Source organism: Ostrea edulis, chromosome 3 (assembly GCF_947568905.1).
Source record: "Ostrea edulis chromosome 3, xbOstEdul1.1, whole genome shotgun sequence".
Taxonomy (NCBI): Eukaryota; Metazoa; Mollusca; class Bivalvia; order Ostreida; family Ostreidae; genus Ostrea; species Ostrea edulis.
In genome coordinates, this window is record NC_079166.1 from 59846616 (window position 1) to 59871684 (window position 25069).

General features: G+C 36.1%; 1 protein-coding gene and 1 long non-coding RNA gene across 3 annotated transcripts in view; both read left to right on the top strand.

The window, feature by feature from the left end:
- The window catches only part of LOC125676360 (uncharacterized), an 83275-nt gene that overhangs the window by 12208 nt on the left and 45998 nt on the right, over positions 1–25069 (top strand). For both annotated transcript variants that reach the window (XM_056158372.1, XM_056158373.1), the window contains exons 3-8: positions 5488–5730; positions 6655–6894; positions 7548–7685; positions 10323–10463; positions 11074–11211; positions 11441–11578. In XM_056158372.1, the coding sequence (XP_056014347.1) occupies positions 5488–5730; positions 6655–6894; positions 7548–7685; positions 10323–10463; positions 11074–11211; positions 11441–11578 (1038 nt within the window). The remainder of the gene's footprint in view (positions 1–5487; positions 5731–6654; positions 6895–7547; positions 7686–10322; positions 10464–11073; positions 11212–11440; positions 11579–25069) is intronic.
- On the top strand, positions 2235–3513 carry LOC130052681 (uncharacterized). The gene is made up of 3 exons (XR_008801060.1): positions 2235–2471; positions 2580–2684; positions 3433–3513. It is a non-coding gene; the product is annotated as an uncharacterized LOC130052681 (long non-coding RNA).

The following is a 25069-nucleotide window of genomic DNA, read 5'->3' on the forward strand; positions in this document are numbered from 1 at the left end:
TCCTGCCTTCGATTTTTATTGAGAATAACTGGAAACGCTATTTGGATCATTGCTTTATTTTTTGGACCAAATCTTTACAAGATCTACAACACTTCCACAACATGCTAAATCACCTACACGATAACATACGATTTACAATGGAAATTAACGAAAATGAATTACCTTTTTTAGACATCCTGATTGTAAAGGAGGGGGTGAAAATCATAACAGATCTCTACTACAAGAATACAGATTCCCACCAATATTTGATGTTTAACTCATGTCATCCATCTCACACCAAACGAAACATCCCTTTTAACATGGCCCGGAGAATTTGCACAATAGTAATAGATGAGGATCGCAGAAATACAAGATTATCTGAACTTAAAATATTTTTATGCAGACAGAAATATCCACCAAAATTAATTGAAACAGCTATACAAAAGGCTAAAGAAACTTCCATCACAGAATTGCGAACTATTAAACAACATGAAGAAGCCAACAACAAAATTCCTTTCGTTCTTACACACAACCCGAGAAATCACAACATATTCAAAACAGCCAAGCAGTTATTCCCTATTCTTCAACAATCAGAAACATTAAATGACCTCATTCAGCCCACGGATATACTCCACAGCAGACGTCAACCACCAAATTTGAAAAAAAATTCTCACTAAAGCCAAATTTACATCAAACCCCGAAAAACCAGCAGTCTTCAAATGCGAGGATCCACGATGCGGTACTTGCCAATTTATACAAACCGGCCACTCATATATATATATATATATATATATATATATATATATATATATGATACTATGCATAGTTCAATGCACAATACATGATTGGAAAGTAATATCAAACAAAATGGATTGAACAATAATACAAATAATCCTGCACGCACATATATATACATGTATTATGGCGACAATTCAGCATTTACGTGATGCAAGGGCATAATGAAGATATTTTGCTAGAGCCTTGATATTCCACACGTTGCTTTGTCAGGATGTATTCCAATAAGGTTCAAAATCGATACGTCATTTTGATCGTTTTTGTTTAGCTTGATCCATCAAATCCATAAATCATATTAATTTTTCACATGAATTTCACGTAAAAAGCATTATATCACTTTTCACATTAGTTCCTCGCGAAAATTTTAATGTGATTTGATTTTTGCAAGGAAATAATGTGAACGTTGATTCACGTGAATTTCACGTGAAATTTCTTCATGTGAAATTCACACGAACAATTTCACACGAATTTCACGTGAAAAGCTATTCACGTTAAAAATTTCACAAGAAAAGCGATTAAAGTGAAATATTCACACTTCTTAATATATTCAAGCGAAAAAATAAATAAAATTAAGGTAAAATATAAAACGATATGGAGATTAGGCAATTCAAAAGTTAGAGTACATTTATAAAATGTAGGCAAACGACCAATAAAGTAGATCCTGCTCGCGCCTCCCTCTCCTCGTTTATTTGCGAAATTATTAACTTGCATTGTAGTTCTGTACGCAGTATGATTACATGTACTTTCGACACCTGATTTCTCTCATTTCCCATTATTTTTTCTCTTAAGAATTAAAATATAAATTAAATCTCCCATCATCATAGATATTAATGAAAGCATATTTTCCAACTACTTGAAGAATCACTATATTGATAGAGTTAGAATATGCAACTTCAAAACCACGAAATTTTCTAAACATGGAAAATTACTATTTTACAGTAAAATCAGAAAGAACTATGAATTAAAACTAATAAGACCATTTGAAATTTCCATTTGTGAGTGTAGTACGTTTTAAATAGCTAAGAATATTTGCCCAGCCTTTAGAAATTGAAACTGGTGAATATTCAAAACCATGCATTCCAAAAGATTGTTGTTTTGGTCAGTTTTGTAAAACTACTGAAGATGAGTTAAATTTTTTATCTCGCTGCTTTATGTTGTTAGTAACAGGCTACTTGTCGGGGTGCACTTGGGCTGTTTACATACATGTGATTTGAGGGTAGTATTGTGCAGGTGGGAAAAAATGCCATGGTATTGTTTTCCGCTGTCGGTAGTTTGGCATCAATTTTAATTACCCCCCCCCCTCCTTATTAGATACATCGAGAATAATTACCGGTGTGATACCTTGGAAGCTGGTGTATGCATAAAGTTAGACCTACTGGAAATTGCTGATACACGCATGTAGAAATGAAAATTTTCTATCAGCCGTATAGCCGTATTCACTATCCCGAATTTATAGATCGTCAATCAAAAGGAAAACACAGATTTCTAGCACTCGGAAGAAAGCGAAAAACATAAACAATCCTTAACATTACTGTCCATGTATATTTAGATAACTTTTAAAAAATATCTATAAAGCTTTACACTACAGTCAGATTCCGGTAATATTTACAAGACTGTGACGTCACACTCGCGTAAGCCGTCTGACGCGTCTGACGTATGCAAGACAGCGAATGTGAAAGTACATAGAAACTCTACAGGTAAGATGAGATTGAGCATTGTAATTATAAATGTTCAGTGTAAATTCAAGTCATTAGGCTTATTACATTTATGTGATCTAAAGTTCCTAATGCAACCGCTTATTTCAGACTGATGAGAATTACTTTAGACGGGGTACGTCAACGAATAGGCACGACAGCGAAAATACGGAAGTCACTTCGGGGACGTGTCGCAGAATCGCATAACTCTACACGGTTTGTTAATTTTTCCTTATTCATCAGAGAACATGGTAATCGTAATTCAGAACATAATTTTTATAATTTAATTGATCTATATATTGATTAGGGGTGCTAAGTAACGTTCTATATTACCTTCATAGAGGCATCATCGAGATCAGGCACGTTGAAGGGGAGGGGGGTGATGTGTAACAATGTCCATCGATTGTTATATATATCGTAATGCCAATAAAATGTATATATATATTGGTTGCTCCCCCCTTTAACTATAGTTTTAAATGAGAAGAACGTAAGATTGAAAGCTCTATCAATGTCAATCGTTTCATTTTAATAGCTGCAGAACTGTAGCTCTCTGAAAAAATATTTTGACATAACAGAGATATGTCAAAATATTTTTTCAGAGAGCTACAGTTCTGCAGCTATCATTTTAAGCAATGCATTTATATAGATTTAATCTAGATAATGAGGAATGCAAAGTCATTTTCAAATCGCCTCTGGATTAGAACATGACAATTTGAAAACATATCCCATGACTTCCTTCTGTATCTTGTATAATAATAATTCTATTCTATTCTGTATGATGATATATAAAAGGTTATGTTTCTTTCAAACACAAATTATTGATAATTTTGCAACTTTTTTTCCCTTCGTTTCTGCTACATCTACATGCAATTTCATTCATAGTATAGTATGTGTACATAAGGCTTAATATGACTCCTTTTGTATATTGAACAGTCCTTCTAATGCATAAATATTTCTTTTTCAGAGATTAAAAGAAAGAAAAAAAGACAATGAACACAACCATGTAAAAACAAATTCAATCAATTAAATTATCAGCAGATTGAAAGCAGATTTGTACTCCTTTTTGTGTTCATCTGAACCCGAGATTCAGAGTATCAAAATATCCATGTATGATTTAACGTTATAAAGTTTATGTGAAATTCACGTGAATTTTATGTGAAATTCATGTTAAAAATTTCACGTGAAATTCACGTGAAATTCATGTGAATTTCACGTGATTTTTTTTCGTGTGAATTCACATTTGATGCTCTTTTAACGTGAATTTCACATAGAAATTTTCACGTGAAATTCATGTGAATTTCACGTGAAATTCACGTGAGGCACATTTGCCTGTGTAGTCTGCAGAGAGCGCGGGGCAACCAAGTGATATAGATGAAAATAACGAAGGAAGAGAGATATTTCTGGAGATATCGCAAAAGAGAGAAGCCCGATGATTATTGTGCAATAGGTGAGATGCCCGTTATGCACCACCCTAGTGGTTTTAAGCATAAACCTCAAAATCTCCACATCCAAGAGGTATCTAAGTGTTTCTGTGGTTTTAGAATCGACCTGAACATGTTGAGTGTGGATTTACATGAACGAAACACAGAACTACTCACAAACACAATGATTCAAAGCAATTTACAAGACGGGGGTTTTCCCCGGAATCACTCAAAAAAGTTGCAATCCCCGCATGGTATGTAGTGTTGCCATCCGTAGCACGGTATGTAACAATTTGTTACAAAGCATAGGACGAATGGCGACGCTATGTAACAAAAAATAAAGTTGTTGCATAGAGTCGCCATTCGTGTTACGGTATATAAAAAAATATTACATACCGTCACGTTGTTACATACCGTGTCGTGTCACTGCACTTCGTCTAAATATGTCCTAATGTCCCGGAGCGTCTTCTACATGGTTACAATCGCGAGTCTTAACGATGAGCATGCTGTTGTTTCCTTCCAAAAAACCTGACTAAGAGCTTAACGTTAACTTGACCCATCATATCCTCCATGAATTCTCTCTGACATTTTGTCGAAATCCGTGTTCAAGAATTGCGTTTTCAACATAGTAGGCAAGGCCAACGCCAGTTTCTCCATCGCTGATCGCGACCAAATCACATCACGGATGTAGTTTACTCCGCTCTTCTTATTTTCAATTCAGTTGACTTACGTTCTAAATTACCTTTATTTTACACATGTTTCGTCTTTTTTAACCTATCTATTTCTTATGTTCTCTTAGATATTGTTACTAATCATTTATTCGATAAAACTCTAACGAACTATATTTTGTGATGTACAATTCTCATTTCGGTCATCTGCTACATAATCATGGAAGTTCGGTAAGAACACAAATCAAAATATAAAATATAAATATAAGAAATAAAATATCATTTTTGAGCGTTATTGGGATATGACATGAAGTTGATACGTGATCAAATCAAATTCTAGGATTTGATCACGTGACCAACTTCACGTCATATCCCAATACCATTCAAAAATGATATATCATTTCTTAAATGATCAATCTCATAATTCCTATAAGGAATGCAAAAGTAAGAGTTTGGTAAACCCCTAGACATTTGAGAGGTGGAATCATGTGACGAGGAGGAATAAGCATCAAGTGTCGACCTATCACACCTGTCATGACCCCTATACCTTAATCAGGTAAACGGAGTAATTCGTAGTCAAAAGCAGTGTGTAAAGAACGGAACATTCGACCCAATGACAGGTTATATTGTAGATCGTTAGAACGACCATGAAATTTGCGAATTGCTGACTTTAAACGAGACTGTTGAAAACCTTGTAACACTAACTTGTTTGTCAATAGCCTGTCTTGATTTAAAAACTAATCATAAACAGAACAAGATTTTGCTACATGTATCGAACCAGTTGAGAAACATGAACACCATCTACTGGTGATAATGGAATATTGCTACTTAGATACGAGAAGTTGACGATGGAGAACTGAAGTCATCCCATTTGTAATAAAGTATCACCTTTTACTTCGTAATACATTGTTGTATATTTTCTCTACATAGAAAACCTTTCAAAGGATCTTACAGCTGTACAGAGTACAACGTGGAGCTGTCCAGCTAAGGATCCAACTTGTACAACTTACTTACCAAGCAATGCAGTAGACGGAGACATCAGTACATGTATGCGGACTGAGTGGATTGGTTCTATGTCTCAGTACAAGACGGTATGGTGGTATGTAAACCTCGGGAACATTAAGAGTGTATACAACATCAGGATACAGTTCAGGACCTACGAGCAGCAGTATGGTATGGAGTTTACATTTACTTAGAACAGCTTTCTTATAATAATATATGCAGCAGAACAGATTATTATCCTACGTAGCTCTATAAATTATAACTTTCATTCAAGGGCAACTGTCAGCATTATGGTAATAATCAATATTCTACTCGTGAACGCTTTATGTGCAGCAAAATGAATTACGTTATGTGGCTTTTTCTCTCGCTAGTATCAATATTGTTTGGACATTGACCTTACGTACATATGTTCGTTGTAAATATAGCTGCAGGAATGTAACACTCTGAACAGAGCTATATACAGGATTCAATCCACGGTGAAACGTTTTTCTATGCACGATTCGGGTTTCGTTCGTTTGTTGGTTTCTTGTATTAAGGGGGGGGGGGGGTAGTATTTTTTCTCTCAAATGTCTTGACTCTCAAACTTGCATTAAATGAAGCTGGGAGTTTATTTAATCAGAATCTTGACGCGAGTGCAGTGGGAAAACATGTTTGAAAATCAAGGAATGCATAAATTGTGCACAGTAAAATTTCGGTGTTTATTAAAGTGCTTATAACGGTTGGATCAAGGTCCCTCGTATGTCTGTCCTCAACTAGAACAAGGTTGCAGGTAGAAATTAAATTTTGTATTCGATGCATTAACAGTTTAAAGATGGAATTGTTGACCCTATACTTTATCAAGATTATTCTAACTACATTGTAACAACAATCTCAATTGTGTATTAGAGAACTTAAAAGGTATTTGATAGTAATTGAAGTTGTCAATATGACATTAGATAACCACTAAATATTACAGGAAAGTCATTGGTAAAAAAAGGGATATTACATGTATTTGGTGTATTGCACAGCAGACACATATTTATATGTACAGTGTATCAAACAATATTCTCTTTAACTTTAGACACAACCCGATTCATTGTCAAAATATTATTTTAGAAATGCGACAAAGAGGAAGAATGGCGGGATTTTCTTTGTATGTATCAAACACGTCTAACATTGAGAACGGCTATCTGTGTTACAAGGACGAACCAGATTTACCTCCCTTGGACTTTAGCACTACCTGTGTCAGTCACGGCCGTTATGTTATATTTTACAACGAAAGACAACCAGGAGTGCAGTATCCCGCTGGTTACGAATTGACGTCTGTTACAGAATTATGTGAAGTGACTGTTCTGGGTAATAACTGTACAATCATACATGTGCATCAACGTAAATCCGATATCTCTCATTTGAAATAATTGAAGTGTCTATTTTAAAAAAAAAATACTCATAAAATACAACATAAACTGACATTTCTAGATATGACTAATTTTACATTTCCAAAGTTTGAGTCACGAATGTACTTCAAGGAATAAATCAAATAAATGCTTGTTCTCTGATGCTTTACATTCCTTGAAATCGTACATTGCTTATATACTGATTACTGTCAACAATAGACATTACCGATCCTAGCATTCGAACAATCCTCAATTAATGTAAAATTCAGCATTTGCCATGTTGATTCAACAACAAAACTCGTAGTCCCCAGTATGAATTTATGATTTTTAATATGACGTCACAAAAATAGGTGACGAAAACTGTCTAGATTGTCAATTGATGAAACTCTACATTTGTCTTAAACTCATGGGCGTAATCATTGCAGTATTGAATTATGAAGTGTACATATACAACGTTTTAAGTTGATTTTGGTTCAAACTTTCTGAAGCCAAAAGCGTATAATGGTATTTATGTATTGTTCTGACGTTTTATTTATTTATATGGTTTTGTCATAAATTAAGGGTAGTTGCTTTACATCTCTTTAATATTTTTCTCCTCCTATATTTTACAAGGCTGCATGACAACTGGACGCTATGGACAAAAATGTGACCTGATCTGTCCATCTAACTGTCAGAAACAAAGATGCCATATTGTTGATGGAACCTGCCTTGGTTGTATTGCCGGATGGATAGGGAATTTCTGTAACAAAAGTAACGTTATATATATAAATATAGATAGATACATGTAGATAGATAGTTGTGTTCTCTTATTCTCTTTGCTTCTCTGATACGCAGTACAAATTAGTACAATTAAGACAATTTATGATTCTCAGACACGTTGCAAGGCATGTGATTATACAATTATCTATAATTATAATTATGGTATATAACATGTATGTCAGTTGTGATGGTTTACTATGACACATAGTCAACTGTTTACCATGTTGTTATTTTGTTCGTCACATGATTGGATAGAATCACGTGAGTATTGTGTTTTGTACAAATGCAGAAGGTCAATTTTAAGCAAAAAGTTCAAGGGTAGGACTGCAAATGTTAACTTGAATTAATATGCAGACGTCATTGATGAAGTCGACTTTATGCAAACAGTAATACATATGCAGTAAGAAATTCCGTAAACGTATCTTAGACATGCATATTTTTTAAAATATTTTTTTGCTATAATGCATTCAACCTTGCTTAGCTGCTTTCATGAATTAAAAGTACTACATTGTCACACTGCACAAAAAATGTTTCAATGGTTTTAGATATGAATATAATTTTTTTTTTAAACAATGTTTTCTGGTGCACTGGTAAATTAAAAAAAAAATCCTATTGTCACCATTGTTTTTAAGAATCTGAGGGTAATTTGAAACATATGTAATCAAGAAGGTAATATGGATCACATTTGGAATAGTTGTGTGAAAGAAAACAAGGTCAGGACATTATTATCATGTGATTGGTCATTTCAATGCCACGACATGCGCTGAACAGATCCACGTACATTTATTGTCATATGGGACCAAATTGTCACTATAGATTGCTTTCATTCAGGCTGTCCTTTGCGTTTTGTCCTTTAAAAATCGAGAAAAAAACCTAGTACTACTGAATTTTCTCTTTGACTTAATTTTATACATATTTGTGCACTTGTATACACAGCAACTGTTTATCATTTCGACGTTCCTCTGGTTTGGTCGTACGATTGTCTGTGTTGAAACAAAGCCCCCCCCCCCTACCCGCAGAATCTGGCTCTAGAGTGAGCCTTCCCCCTGCGGAAGTCTAGCTCTAGAATGAGCCTTCCCCCGGAAATAGAGGAAATCAAAATTACGAAAATCTGAAGAGATTGATTCCAAAAAATGTCCTAAATTATATGCTAAAGAGCTAGCTAATTTACCATTTCATGCGAGAAAATGTAGTAACAAATACTATTATGCAATATACATAATGTAACATAATGATACTACATCATGCATAAACATAATATGTTTGACCCTACCCTGGTTTATCCAGGGGTCCGTGTTCGCGCAATTCACTGATTTTTATTTTCAATAGGAGTTATGAGATTGATCATTTTTCATTTTAGCAATTTCATGATACAATATCACATCAATGTCATACACTATCATACAATGCAATATCAAATAAATATTGTATCATATGATACAATGTTCTCTCTCTCGCTATCTCACTCAGTTGGTGAGTTAAAATGACTTATTACTTCGATTGTGTTTTATTCACCAGGGGGGAGGCTCACTCTAGAGCCAGGCTTCCGGGGGAAACTCTAATTATGGGGAAAGGCTCACTCTACAACACCGCCGCTAGATCCGCCACCGCAAAGAGGGTGTTGCAACGAAGCGGGAACTTCCCCTGATCGGAGTTCCGTTCTAGCACTCGTGACGTAGAACTAACCTTCATCCATATTTATACTCATATTGCGTGTTTGTCATTTAAATACCTGTAGGATTCCCCAGTGCTAAGGACAGGCCTATTACATTTTAACTTCGAACGTTAATTTGTGATCTCCAAAGATGTGAAAAATTTGGTAATATATCATTCTTTGGAAACTTTATATTTTTGGTGATATCATGCATATCTGTATATAACAATCTCATATTGTGAATACTTAAATACACTGCGAACATAAGATATATAAAACTAATCTCAAACTCATATAAAATTTCATGAGAATGCTTTCGGGAATTTATATTGTCAGCATGTTTTGTATTCATTTAAAACATGGACAATATGATGATAGATTAATTGTAAAACAAATCTTCCAAGTTTACATTTCCTGCATGTCATATAATATTGACATTGCTAAATATGTTATGTCTGTAAATGTATAAAACACATTAATCACTATCTATTTGATTGATGATAACTTTTTTGTCAAGTATTCATGCGTCATTATCCATAATTCCAAGAAATTAAGCTCGATATTTTTTTTTCAATTTCACCATTTCACAGCTGAAATATCCATGTCGTCTTTGAAATATGTGCATAGTAAGCGCTTTTCAGATATGGATAACAGGCCTATAATAATTAATCTGCACCGGGTTATTTCTAGTCAGAATGCTTATATATATGTATATGTCAAATCATGAGAATTTGTTTAATCTTAAACACAACATAAACAAAGTTTCAAACTATGTTTAAATGATCAAATAAAAAAGGCTTGTTTTTGTACGCATAGCCTAATATGGAATGATCAAGGCAGAGCAAATATAATGACTCAACCGTTCATTGTGACGTCATTCCCATTCCAATTTCTTTTATAACCGTAATTGTACTGCTTACAATATAAAAACTAAATAATTCAGACAACGAATATGCAATATTTCTCGCCAACAGCTTGTCCCAATGGATACTACGGTATGGAATGTGGGTCTGAGTGTCGGGGACACTGCAGGGACGGAGTATCGTGTAATCACACAAGTGGTAATTGTGACAATGGATGTGGAGACGGATGGCAAGGAGTACAGTGTGATAAAAGTACTGGTTCTAATATATGAATATCTATATTACAGTGCATTATGTTAAACAGTGTAATGTTTAGAGTCAAATATCCATACAAACCTCTCGAATTATAGGGCCTGAACTGAACTGAATTTACTTATATCGTCACAATTTCATAATTGTATACAGAGATTTAGTATTTTACATAACAGTGATGGTAATAAATCATTAAATGTTTAAGACATGTGTGAGCAACATATGCAGTTTAAGTGTCGAGTAATCATTGGGTCGAGAAGCATATTGTATCAATATTTTTTTTTATAAAGAAACATAATTTTCTTATAAAAGATTTCTTGTTTAAATTTATATGGCTGCTGTACTGCTGAGTTGATATCAAACTTTTGGCGGAGCACAATGTGGCAACTCGGAGTTTAATTAAATGTCCCTCGTTATCTTATCGATTTTAAACATACTATTAACTTTGTAATCTTAAAACGATTTATGTGATTGATCACTGTTCGTTACCTTCTTTCCTTGGTAACAATTCACACAAATAGCCTGATGTTAAAACCACATCATTTCAATTATATTTATCTTGAATTTTAATTATTTCGATATTGTATAAGGTTTGGTTTTCATCAATTAGCGTGTGAAGACGGAATATATGGTCCTAATTGTATCTACAAATGCAGTGGTAACTGCCTGAATAACGTACCTTGTGATAAGACAACTGGAAAATGTCAGAGCTGTAAACCTGGGTATACAGGAAACCTTTGTAACAATAGTAAGTGTTCGTTCAATGATATAAATATCTGTAACAAATATTATACGCAACACATTTCAAAATGAAGACATCTTGCCATAAACAATTACAAACTCTTTTTAACCAGTAAGATTTTATACAATTCCTTAATTTTTAAAGTAATAGATTTACAGGACAAAAATAACTTTCTAATAAAGTTTAGATTGATAAGTATATTTCCGATCATATAGTACTGAATTATTTTTTCCAGGCTGTCCTGAACGATTTTACGGACAAAATTGTTCTACGGCTTGCAATGGGTACTGTCTGAATGAAGAATGCTATCACGAAACTGGTTGGTGTAACGACGGATGTAAGGAAGGATACCAGGGACCATTCTGTAACGAGAGTATGTTAAACTTTTATCATAGCCTACTGCACAGGCAAATGAGGCTCAAGTGAATTTCACATGGATTTCATGTAAACATTTTATCGTGAAATTCACGTGAAAAGAGTATCAAATGTGAATTCGCACGAACAAGAAATTACGTGAAATTTACACAAATCGACATTTTTAAATTTTAAATTCACGTGAATTTCACATAAGATTCACGTGAATTACACATGAAATTCACGTGAATTTCACATGACCTTGCATTCTTCATCATCTAGATTAGATCTATATAAATGCATGGCTTAGAATGAAAAAAAAATATCAATTGACATTGATATTGCCAAAAATGCCATGTTTCGCTGAAATATTTTTTTATTTAATTGTTTGCACATGTGGCATCACATTATGAAACATATAATTATTCAAACATTGATAAAGATATTGTTTGTGAAGCCGAAGTTAAGTGGTCAAAGTGGTTCATTAAAGAAAAGGAAGAAGACAGCTTGTACAGATGCAAGCAAATTCTAAGCAGATACAATGAACAGAACAACATGAAAAAACTATTATGCAATGATGTCACATTATATGTATCGAGATACACATGGTAATATATAATTAACTATACATGTATTGCTAGGACAGTCCATGATCACATGCCCACTTTAAAGTAACTAAAGTAATAGGCTGAGTTTTACTAAACTACTTATCTTACGCCAGAATTTCTGACTTAAGAATTTCGTACGTTTTAATTTAAGATACGATGCTTCTGTTTTACTAACGTGTTCTTAAAGCTGACATGAATTAATAAATACGTACACCTTTCTCATCTTATCCGCCATATTTCTTTCAGGTAGCCTAATTTACTCTACCCGTATATACCCCAAATGTGATTGTCACACCTGAGTGATTTTTCTAGGTGGACTCGACCAGTGCACATCTCCGATAGTAATATATAGGGGATGAGAAACAAATAAAATAACATTTTAAAACATTATGCTTTGCTCAAAATTACAAAATATTGATTGTATACTAATGTAACATTCTGGAAGTTTAGATAAGTTAGACAAAAATGCCAAAAAAAGAAGAAAAAAAAGAAGCTTTTCTTGCATACTTGTAAGTGCATACTTGTAAGTGCATGCAAGTATTTGCATTTTCTAATCAAATAAATGTGGATAAATCATTTGCGAATTACATACTGATAGAATGGAATAGGCAAAGAACATAAAATATATTATTTATATCAATTCTTGCAAAATAAAGGTGCATGCCATATGCATAATATGCAATGCACAAGGTATAATCGCCAAAAAAAGTATCAAATACGGTCGTCTATTCAACAGGTATCGGAGATGTGCACTTACCGAAAATATTAGATTCTCTTTATTCTGATAAATCCACGAAACAAAATGATAAACTCCATTTGTATCTCGTTAGAACTTTACAACACGTTTTCATTCCATTATACACACTGCGACACACTTCACCCGTGCCAAACAGTGTGTCTTCAATCAGGGGAGATGTCAGAGTCGAAAAAATTTCCTGTATTGAATGCTTGTCTGGTCGAGGTTTTGCAGTTTATAGAAATGGGGAATCTAATATCTGGTTGGATATATTGCGTGCACAATTCAAAATTTCTCGATGATCATATACAAACTTGGATATACAAATAAGGGAATAATGATCGAAAATATACATCTGTGTGCAAATGCACGTATTACATTTGCAATCCATAATAAACAGTTCATTACACAAAGACACATATGAAAGGAAATTCATAAACGAAAATATAGTTTTGTTGTCTCTTTTGGAACCACATAATTATTTACGGTCTCTGTATGTCCATATTCATTGAGAGAGAGAGAGAGAGCGAGAGAGAGAGAGAGAGAGAGAGAGAGAGGAGAGGAGAGAGAGAGAGAGAGAGAACGACTGTCCTACTTCGATTTATAATATATCATTTCACAGAAGGAAAGAAAATTGATCACTTATATAAATGTAAGCTTTCAAGCATTAAAAATTTCCAGCTATATAAAAATGTGTGATTGACAATATATTGGAAACTTACAGGAGTTGATGCTTATAATTGAATTCATTACAAATTTTAAAAAAAATATTAGTTTGAACTGTGCATGTAGAAAATACTTACGTTGTATATTAGAATAACGGGGAAAAAGTAAATTGTCAAAAAAAGTGGGGAAAGCAGACCAGCCTTCCTTGCCCACCCTAACCCCCTGTTTTCGTGCCTGAAACAACATATCAATTCCTGTTGAAAGAAAGGTGCATATCTACATTTCATTAAATTCCAAAGGAGCTCGAATTGATGTGTTCCCCTATTAATTATTTTCTATGCAAGATTCGTTCCCGAATTTAGAATCATGCTTTCAGTTAGAGCAGAAATGAATTCATGTTGAAGTATATCTAGTTTGAATGCAAATGTTGGGTTCCTTCTTTTAATTTCATCAGACTCATTAGAAACCCCCTCTCCCAAACTATGCAGCTTTGTTTTTATTGATATCTAAATCGGTATAAATGAATCCGGATATAAATTATATAATGTTTTTTCGTGACCATATAGATATTGATACTGATAATAAAAAAAGAAAATGTTTATACTCTTGCCTTCTGCATATCCTACTAATGCATTACAGTATATTGACATTGTATCAAATCAAATAAAAGCTCAACACGAATTTTACTGATTTATGCATACTAACATCTTATCGAATACATTTGAATTTGAAATTTCTACGTACAACGGTATGGCGATTGCGCCAGATCTACGTAATGAAAATATTTATGAATAAATTACACTCAAACCTCAAAGTAATCATTATAGCATGTTACAGAAACGTTAAAACACACAAATGCTATAGTCCTGCAATGCATGCATGCGATTTTTCTGAATACTTGTACATGTATTTATGTATTCATGAATGAAGTTCCTACGCTTGAAAATATCTTGGTCTTTATGCATTTTGTTTTGTGATTTTGGTTTACCATTCCTTACACTGTGTAAATGAAGGGAAACTTGGTAAAAGGTGCACCATACAATTAGTATACATGCATGTGTTGCAAAGAAAATGTACATGTAATAACCAGACATGTATCGTCATTTTTCATGGGGGGTGGGGGGGGGGTGGGTACAACGGGGGGGGGGGAAATGGAAAATTGGATTCTTCAAAATTTCTTACCATTCAAAATAATAATTACAAAAAGAGGAACGAAAACAGCAATAAAATAAAACAAAACACCCAAACAAACTAAGATGTTTTGTCCGATGTTCAAAGTCCTAATGTGGGGTGAAGGGTTAAAGAGTCTTTTACTTTGACTACCTCAATAATTTCCCCCTACACTTCATTTTCTTCAATCGCTGGGGGTCGGATGGGGTGGTTAGAGTCCTCTACTATGATTGCCTCATATCTTCATTTTCTTAATTGGTGGTGGTGTGTGTCTTCTACTACATGTATTATATCAGAACTTTCAAGCTGGGGTAAGTGGGGGAGGGGTTGTCACTCAATGTATCTTTTATTTGCATTACAAACTAACAAAAAATGGATATTGTTATTAAAGGTGGGTGACAGACACTCTTGTCCTCTCCCCTTGATGTTTGATAACGACGCATAATATGATAAATTGGATTATTACATTTTGCATTGGTACAAATTGCGTCGAGTTCGACGAAGAATGTAATAACGCAAAATGGCATAGATATATAAGATCTATTGAGCGCCAAATTAGCATAAAATGAAGTAATTGAAAATAACATTATTTAAAAATATGTTTCATTTTTAATTAATGAGTGCATCAAATGAATCAAATAAATCTGTATTATCAATTAATGAGAGCAATATTGAGTTACTAGTACTGTTCTCTTTTTATTGAATTAACGATATCATTTGTCTTAATGAGAGCATGATTATTACAAGATCATCGGTGTTCTCTCTCTCTCTCACTCTCTCTCTCTCGTCGTTCTCTATCTCGTCGTTCTCTCTCTCTCGTCGTTCTCTCTCTCTCTCTCTCTCTCTCTCTCTCTCTCTCTCTCTCTCTCTATCTCTCTCTCTCTCTCATCCCAGACACTCGTACAGTGTTGTATATGCAAATTTATGTACCTAAATGATTTCCTGATTTATAAATCTGCAATACTCTGACCAGTAAATAATATGGTATAAGGATTCATGCACAATACAAGGTAAATATTATACTCTGATACTTCCCCTGATTGAAGATAGCTGATCGGCACGGGCTAAGTGTGTCGCAGTCTGTACAATGGACAATGTTGTTTACTGTTGGAATGCAAATGGAGTTTATCGTTTTGTTTCATGGATTATGCAAATAAAGGGAGTTTTACTACTACTTAGAGTATTTTCGACAAGTGTACACGTATATCTGCGGTCCTTTACAGATATTACGAGTAGGCCCAGGTAAATAGTCGTCCGCATTCGATGCGTTTTCATGGCGAGCATACATGCCATTTTTATAAGTACAGTAGTATTTATGTCTTTGCCTTTTACTTGAAGTAATTGTGAATGGTATAGATTTTATACTCTTTGCTTATTCCATTTTATCAATAGATAATAGATGAAATATTTCTCCGCATTTTTGTATAGTTTTTAGATATTTACTGCAAATGTACGCACGTTCACGTATAGAAAAGGCATTCTATATATATTTATCCAAATATATATATTTAGAATGATTTACTACTGTACGATATGTTTATTATAATTTTGAGCACTGCGTGGTGTTCCAAAACGTGATCTCATTTCTTCTTGATGTCCTATAAATTAGTATCGGAGATGTACGTGTTACCTGTCGAAGCTATCCGCACAGGTAAATCGAAGACACTGATGTGAAGTGAAGCGTAGCAAAGCTCGTCCCCTTATATACCATGCGAACCCCGATACATATAACAATAGAAATTCCAACTAATATGGCGGATTAGCAGAGAAATATGGCGGACATATAGAATTATACTATATTTATTAATTCATGTCAGCTTTAAGTTTCCATCGTAAACTTAACTTGCGAAATATTCGCAACTTACGATCTGACACTGCGCAATCGCATTTGTTACTTTCGCTTTCAGTATTTCATAGTACATGTAAATTCAATATGGATTTACAGCAGTTGATGGGGTCCTCATTGGAGATTTAACAATTTTAAAGCAAATAAAGTTCAAAATAAATAATTACTAAAATGTAAGAATATTTTTGTACAAAAATATATTTGTTATAAAAACATATACCTTATTAAAGAACTTTGAGGGATATCTTTTAATTTGAACACGGGGCCGAATTTGGCCCCAAACCTACCGTGTCCTTACGCAAAATTGACATCGTCATGTTGTTAAAAAAGGTCACACAGTAACACACACACACACACACACACACACACACACACACACAGAGAGAGAGAGAGAGAGAGAGAGAGAGAGAGAGAGAGAGCACTCTGTCCCCCACTGATTCTACGTATTTTTGCTAGATTTAAATAACATTAATGCGATCGCCCAAGTGGGATTGAAATTGAATACCCCAAGTGAGCGGTTAATCCTTTGATTTTAGATGCGGTTTGTACACGGTTTGTAGTTTATGTTTACTGTTTCTTCAATATTAGATCCGCCACTTCATCATTTGCATTATGATGTCAAAACATAGAACATGACGTCACATGTCATTATTTGTGTGGAGATTGAACTCGATCTTCCCGTGTCAAAATATGGTTGTGGTAAGGTATCCTAAAAGTGAGGTGAACTGATTACGTGTTTTTGGAAACTTATAGCCTAGCGTTCAATGAGTTCTATATTTGTCACAGTGTGAGAACTTCGCTTCTGTCGCTAAAATTTCAACGAGGACACAGAGGTTTGTTTTCATTTTGTCTCAAAATGTTCTGGAACATTGAACAGCATGAGGGCGGCCATTTTTATTTAGTTGACAATAACTTACGAAAAAAATATAAACTTACGATAGCCCATAAGCTGTCGTGGAGTTACGATGATTTTTTTAACGTAACTTAAGTTAAGATGTTTAATAAAACGGATAATTATCGTAAATTAAGGTTACGATGAAATCTTGAACTTACGAAGTTTAGTCAAACTCAGCCCAGAGCTCTCCCTATATGTTTTTGCTAAACACTGACGCTGGATATGACGTCACACTGCACTATTTACATCAGTTGTATAGAGTTTCCCGCGTTCGATGTATAGACGGATCAAAAATGTCTTTAAGTTAGAATACTTTGATTGAACTCTGTCCTCACACGTTAGGTGCTATTATTTCGGGATATTTGTGTCCTGTTATGAATCTAGATATTAATGCAAATACTTTTTGCTTCGCCCTCAAACACGGTCACGCCGTGAGACATATTAATGGGCGCATGTAAGTAACACGTATATACATGTTGAAAAGGAAAATATAGAAAACTAATGAAAAATCAAACCATACCTATAGAACTTGAAAGTTTTGGTCCCAGTGGGTCGATTTGAATACTAGTGCGTAGACATGCATTTCTCCATTTTGAATCTCATGTACCCAAGTTCACTTCGTTCTGAGATATTATATGAAATCCGTAAAAGCATGTAAATCTTATTTTCTTAATCATATATGATCACTCCTGGCCTCGATTTACGCGATTGTATCATGTCTCCTACGTTTGTGAATAAACATTTGCTAAACACCGACACTGAATATGACGTCACAATGCACTGTTTACATCAGTTGTATAGAATTTCCCGCGTTCAATCAATAGACGGATTAAAAAATGTCTAAAGTTAGAATACTTTGATTGAGCTTTGTCCTCACACGTTAGGTGCTAACTTCGGGATATTTTGTCCTTTTATGGATCTACATACAGATGCAAATACGTTTTGCTTTGCCCTCAAACACGGTCACGCTGTAACACATATTACATCATATAACTGGAAAATGTTGTTATAAATACATAAAGCTATTCTACACACCTTTAGTGAATATCATAACATTCCTACTAGGACACAACCCATCTAGTGTTCGTGGTTTCTTGTTATACACAATTTATATGTCTATCAAACAACATAACAAGGATACCAACATCAATACTTCACAACCTTCCTAGTCTAGCGCCTCACAGCACATACTTGTCTGATTATAATGCATATTCGCTAACTATGCTCGAGTATCAAATAAGAAAATTGTTACCAACCTATCAAATATTATACAATTGTTCGTTATAACATGGGGTTCGCCTTTGATGTCAAAGATCCACATGTAAACAATGCGACCGGAAACTCTATTCGCCACATAAATCTCAAAATCTAAATTGAGACCAGTATAGACAGAAATGCAAGTTCCTGAATATCTAATCATATGTATGACAAACTAGAGAATTTCATGGAGTGTGGAGTAACACTTATTTGCTAATATTGTAACCTATAAAACAACTACCTAACTGCCCTCAATACTACTTATGAAACATATACCAGCAGATAAACATCAAATAACTACATAATGTGACTGCTGAACTGGCGGGAATACACAATGCCGATAATCATATCCACAGAATCTGTACAACGTGTATGCATCATTATGAAACCACAATCAAAACACACATCTGCAGCTGTGGAGTCACTCAAATGTGTTTACATGTAGTAGAAAGAACAGCAATGACACCCACGCTCTGGGCATCGTATTACCTCACAAAAACTAATATAAGCGATATAATGTAGAAGTGGGGACCCGAAATATCCGGAAAGCGAAATACTAAGGACTATTGTTACGCACTTGGCCACATTTGCATAATCTGAAGTCTATACGTAATATTTGAAATTTACCAGAACAATGTTATAGTTATTTGATATTCATACCTCAAATAATGTTTAGGCACGTAATATTATCATCGTTTTTCAAAGTTGGTTGGGTTTACTAAATTTTGTCAGAGCTTTCAAGCTTACATTCTTATCATTTACCTCTATTTTTTAAGGCAACCAATATAGATCTTATTTTAATTCCAATGTAACAAATGATGGACATTGTTAACCTCTCCCCGATTCTACGTGTCTGATCTCGATGATGCCTCCATGAAGGTTACAACGTCAGCACCCCTTGTCAATATATAGATCAATTAAATCATAAAACTTATGTTCTGAATTACGATTACCATTTTCTCTGATGAATAAGGAAAGATCAACAAACCGTGTAGAGCTATGTGATTCTGTGACACGTCCTCGCAGCGACCTCCGTATGTCCATTGTCATGCCTATTCGTTGACGTACCCCATCTAATTCTCACCAGTCTAAAATAAGCGGTCGCATTTAAGGAACTTTAGATCACATATATGTAATCGGCCTAATGGCTTGAATTTACACTGAAAATTACATTACTCTTTTTCATCTTAACTGGAGTCCCTATGTACTTTCACATTCACCGTCTTGCATACGTAAGACGGCTTACTCGAGTGTGACGTCACAGCCTTGTAAATATTTCTGGAATCTGGGTTATGACTAGATGGTATCCCTCAAAAGCAGGTGACCCACGAGTTACTTGCCCCTGATCATAGATAGAAAGATAAGTCGTACGTCGAATAATATTTCGTAAAGAGAAGAAGGCAAAGAAAATTGTTGGGATTTTTTTTTACTAATTAAGATTACTAATTAAACCCTAATTAGCTGAACTATTAAAAATGTAAGAAATAAATAAAGCAATGAACGCAATATGGAGAGAAATACGATTTGATAGAAAGTATACAGAGTATTATTTAATTAACATAATTAATCAAACCCTAATTCTCTCAGATGTTAAAAACAGTAAGAAATTTGATATAAAAAACTGTAAGGGGCGAGATCAACAGATTGATTTCGGATAAAAATCTAAATTCAAATAGTTAGGGGGAGGAGGGGGGGTGTTAAAACTTCTGTAAGTTTCTCTCATCCGACATCGATTACACATTAGTCGAAAAAGGAGAAAGACAAGTGACTGTTAAAACTACATGACGATATTACATTTTAATGAACATTTGATAGTTTTAATCTACACTTTCATTTGTGAATAAACAGAAGATAGGGTATACAGAGTTATTTATACTCGTTTGTTCTTACTTGTTAATCGATTATAGTTTAAACACTCATCATATCTAGTTTAGGGGGTCGTTGTGGGGGCGGATAGGGGGGGGGGACGTAAAAACTATGTGAATTTAGTTTTTTTGTCAGACATTGAACTTTCGATCTCGCCCCTAGGAAGTAGATAAAACAGCGAATGCAACATGGAAAAAAATAATATTTAATAAGAAGTCTTATTAAAAGCAAAACTGATGATATCTAGCGGTGGTCAAAGTAACATATCTTTAGAAATTATTTTTGAAAGTACAGAAGGGTATTTTTGATCAAAAGATAATCATAGAAATTATTTTAATTACCCCCCCCCCCCCCCTCATTCAGTACACAAAATCAACTCAAAACTTTCATTCAACATTATAACTCACTAAACAGACCATTCCTCAAAACCTGCTTTTGGATATCGAGTTAATTATTAAGACCAAACTAACTCAAGATCCAGGGCGATATAAACACCTACTTTTGAGGGATACCAGATAAGCTTTGCCACCCAGCGAGGCCTATGCTAGACCTGCCTTTCAGGGATACCGAGTTAATTATCAAGGCTCAACTAGCCCGGGTAACCGGGCCCTAAAGTCACCTACTTTTGAGAGATACCAGATAAGCTTTACCACCCTGCGAGCCCTATGCTAGACCTGCCTTTCAGGGATACCGAGTTAATTATCAAGGCTCAACTAGCCCGGGTAACCGGGCGATCTAAACACCTACTTTTGAGGGATACCAGATAAGCTTTACCACCCTGCGAGCCCTATGCTAGACCTGCCTTTCAGGGATACCGAGTTAATTATCAAGGCTCAACTAGCCCGGGTAACCGGGCGATCTAAACACTTACTTTTGAGGGATACCAGATAAGCTTTACCACCCAGCGAGCCCTATGCTAGACCTGCCTTTCAGGGATACCGAGTTAATTATCAAGGCTCAACTAGCCCGGGTAACCGGGCCCTAAAGTCACCTACTTTTGAGGGATACCAGATAAGCTTTACCACCCAGCGAGCCCTATGCTAGACCTGCCTTTCAGGGATACCAAGTTAATTATCAAGGCTCAACTAGCCCGGGTAACCGGGCGATCTAAACACCTACTTTTGAGGGATACCAGATAAGCTTTACCACCCAGCGAGACCTATGCTAGACCTGCCTTTCAGGGATACCAAGTTAATTATCAAGGATCAACTAGCCCGGGTTCCCGGGCCCTAAAGTCACCTACTTTTGAGGGATACCAGATAAGCTTTACCACCCAGCGAGCCCTATGCTAGACCTGTCTTTCAGGGATACCGAGTTAATTATCAAGGCTCAACTAGCCCGGGTTCCCGGGCGATCTAAACACCTACTTTTGAGGGATACCAGATAAGCTTTACCACTCAGCGAGCCCTATCCCAGACCTGCCTTTCAGGGATACTAAGTTCATTAATAGGGCTCAACTAGCCCGGGTTCCCGGGCGATCTAAACACCTACTTTTGAGGGATACCAGATAAGCTTTACCACCCTGCGAGCCCTATGCTAGACCTGCCTTTCAAGGATACCAAGTTAATTATCAAGGCTCAACTAGCCAGGGTTCCTGGGCCCTAAAATCACCTACTTTTGAGGGATACCAGATAAGCTTTACCACCCAGCGAGCCCTATCCCAGACCTGCCTTTCAGGGATTCCGAGTTAATTATCAAGACTCAACTAGCCCGGGTTCCTGAGCCCTAAAATCACCTACTTTTGAGGGATACCAGATAAGCTTTACCACCCAGCGAGCCCTATGCTAGACCTGCCTTTCAGGGATACCGAGTTAATTATCAAGGCTCAACTAGCCCGGGTTCCCGGGCCCTAAAGTCACCTACTTTTGAGGGATACCAGATAAGCTTTACCACTCAGCGAGCCCTATCCCAGACCTGCCTTTCAGGGATACTAAGTTCATTAATAGGGCTCAACTAGCCCGGGTTCCCGGGCGATCTAAACACCTACTTTTGAGGGATACCAGATAAGCTTTACCACCCTGCAAGCCCTATGCTAGACCTGCCTTTCAAGGATACCAAGTTAATTATCAAGGCTCAACTAGCCAGGGTTCCTGGGCCCTAAAATCACCTACTTTTGAGGGATACCAGATAAGCTTTACCACCCAGCGAGATCTATGCTAGACCTGCCTTTCAGGGATTCCGAGTTAATTATCAAGACTCAACTAGCCCGGGTTCCTGAGCCCTAAAATCACCTACTTTTGAGGGATACCAGATAAGCTTTACCACCCAGCGAGCCCTATGCTAGACCTGCCTTTCAGGGATACCGAGTTAATTATCAAGGCTCAACTAGCCCGGGTAACCGGGCGATCTAAACACCTACTTTTGAGGGATACCAGATAAGCTTTACCACCCTGCGAGCCCTATGCTAGACCTGCCTTTCAGGGATACCGAGTTAATTATCAAGGCTCAACTAGCCCGGGTAACCGGGCGATCTAAACACTTACTTTTGAGGGATACCAGATAAGCTTTACCACCCAGCGAGCCCTATGCTAGACCTGCCTTTCAGGGATACCGAGTTAATTATCAAGGCTCAACTAGCCCGGGTAACCGGGCCCTAAAGTCACCTACTTTTGAGGGATACCAGATAAGCTTTACCACCCAGCGAGCCCTATGCTAGACCTGCCTTTCAGGGATACCAAGTTAATTATCAAGGCTCAACTAGCCCGGGTAACCGGGCGATCTAAACACCTACTTTTGAGGGATACCAGATAAGCTTTACCACCCAGCGAGCCCTATGCTAGACCTGCCTTTCAGGGATACCAAGTTAATTATCAAGGATCAACTAGCCCTGTTAACCGGGCGATCTAAACACCTACTTTTGAGGGATACCAGATAAGCTTTACCACCCAGCGAGCCCTATGCTAGACCTGCCTTTCAGGGATACCAAGTTAATTATCAAGGATCAACTAGCCCGGGTTCCCGGGCCCTAAAGTCACCTACTTTTGAGGGATACCAGATAAGCTTTACCACCCAGCGAGCCCTATGCTAGACCTGCCTTTCAGGGATACCGAGTTAATTATCAAGGCTCAACTAGCCCGGGTTCCCGGGCGATCTAAACACTTACTTTTGAGGGATACCAGATAAGCTTTACCACCCAGCGAGCCCTATCCCAGACCTGCCTTTCAGGGATACTAAGTTCATTAATAGGGCTCAACTAGTCCGGGTTCCCGGGCGATCTAAACACCTACTTTTGAGGGATACCAGATAAGCTTTGCCACCCAGCGAGCCCTATGGCAAACCTGCCTTTCAGGGATACTGAGTTAATCAGCAACGCATAACGACGAGTGTAGTACGATTTGTAGGCTACGGTACTAATCTGCCTTTTAAGGATAGTATTTTTGATTTCCTATACAAAGATCGATTCATAAGATCTGCCTTTTAGAGATACGGAGTTAGTAATCCTTGGACAGCTAAGCCAATTCCTATGGTGTTTTGCTAAGCTGCCTTTGGGGACTATTGTGCACAAATGAAGCTATTACAATAACGTATTTCGCGCCTAGCATAGTTATTACTATGGAACTAAGATGTATAATACTAGTAAATGAGAAACACTTCGTACTGTAATGGAAATGACGCTACACTGTAATGATAAAAAAATCTCCATGGACATCCTTAAACGTTATGAAATAATCACCATGTTGCATTGACTAGATCAAATTAAAACAACATTTAGTACGGAATTTTAATTTTTGATAGACTGATTAAGCTCATCAGCTATGATAGTTTGTAAATGAATGTGTGCACATATTATATTGGGTGTTAGTTGTTACTGTTTTTCTTTCTCTCGCTCTCTTGTCTTTCTTTCTCTCGCTCTCTTGTCTGTCTACCTCCTCCCACCTTTCCTCTCACTCACTCTCGGTCTAATCTATCTCTCCCTACTCAATGCCTCCATGCCTGTCTTTCCCTTTCTCTCTTGCCCCTCTCTCTCCCCACCCTTCCTCCTCCTCTCTCTCCATGTCTCCTGTCTTCTTCCTCCTCTCTCTGTACCACCCTTCCCCTCTCTCCCTTCACTCTCTACCCTCTCCTCTTTATCTCTCTCTCTCATTCTCACCTCTTTATCTCTCTATTCATCCCTCTCTCTCTCCCTTTCTTTTTCTCCCCCTCTCTCTCCGACTGCAGTATAAAAGAAAGGCTCCTCATTTATTTTGATTTTGCAGTTTAATCAATAAGTCCACTGAGAGAAGGTAAGATAATAATATTTTTATCTGTATTCAAATATATACTCAAGATATATCATTATATTTTGGGCAAAAGCATGTATCATTGCATTGAGAGAGCTTGAGACATTGCAACTACATGTATATGTAATCAGAATTGTTACTGATATACCAACATTACCATAAAAAGAAATGATTTATTATAAATCTTGGGTGAAAAATCTAATTGAGAGTTACGCGTATAATTGATCCTTCTTTTCTGCAATATCA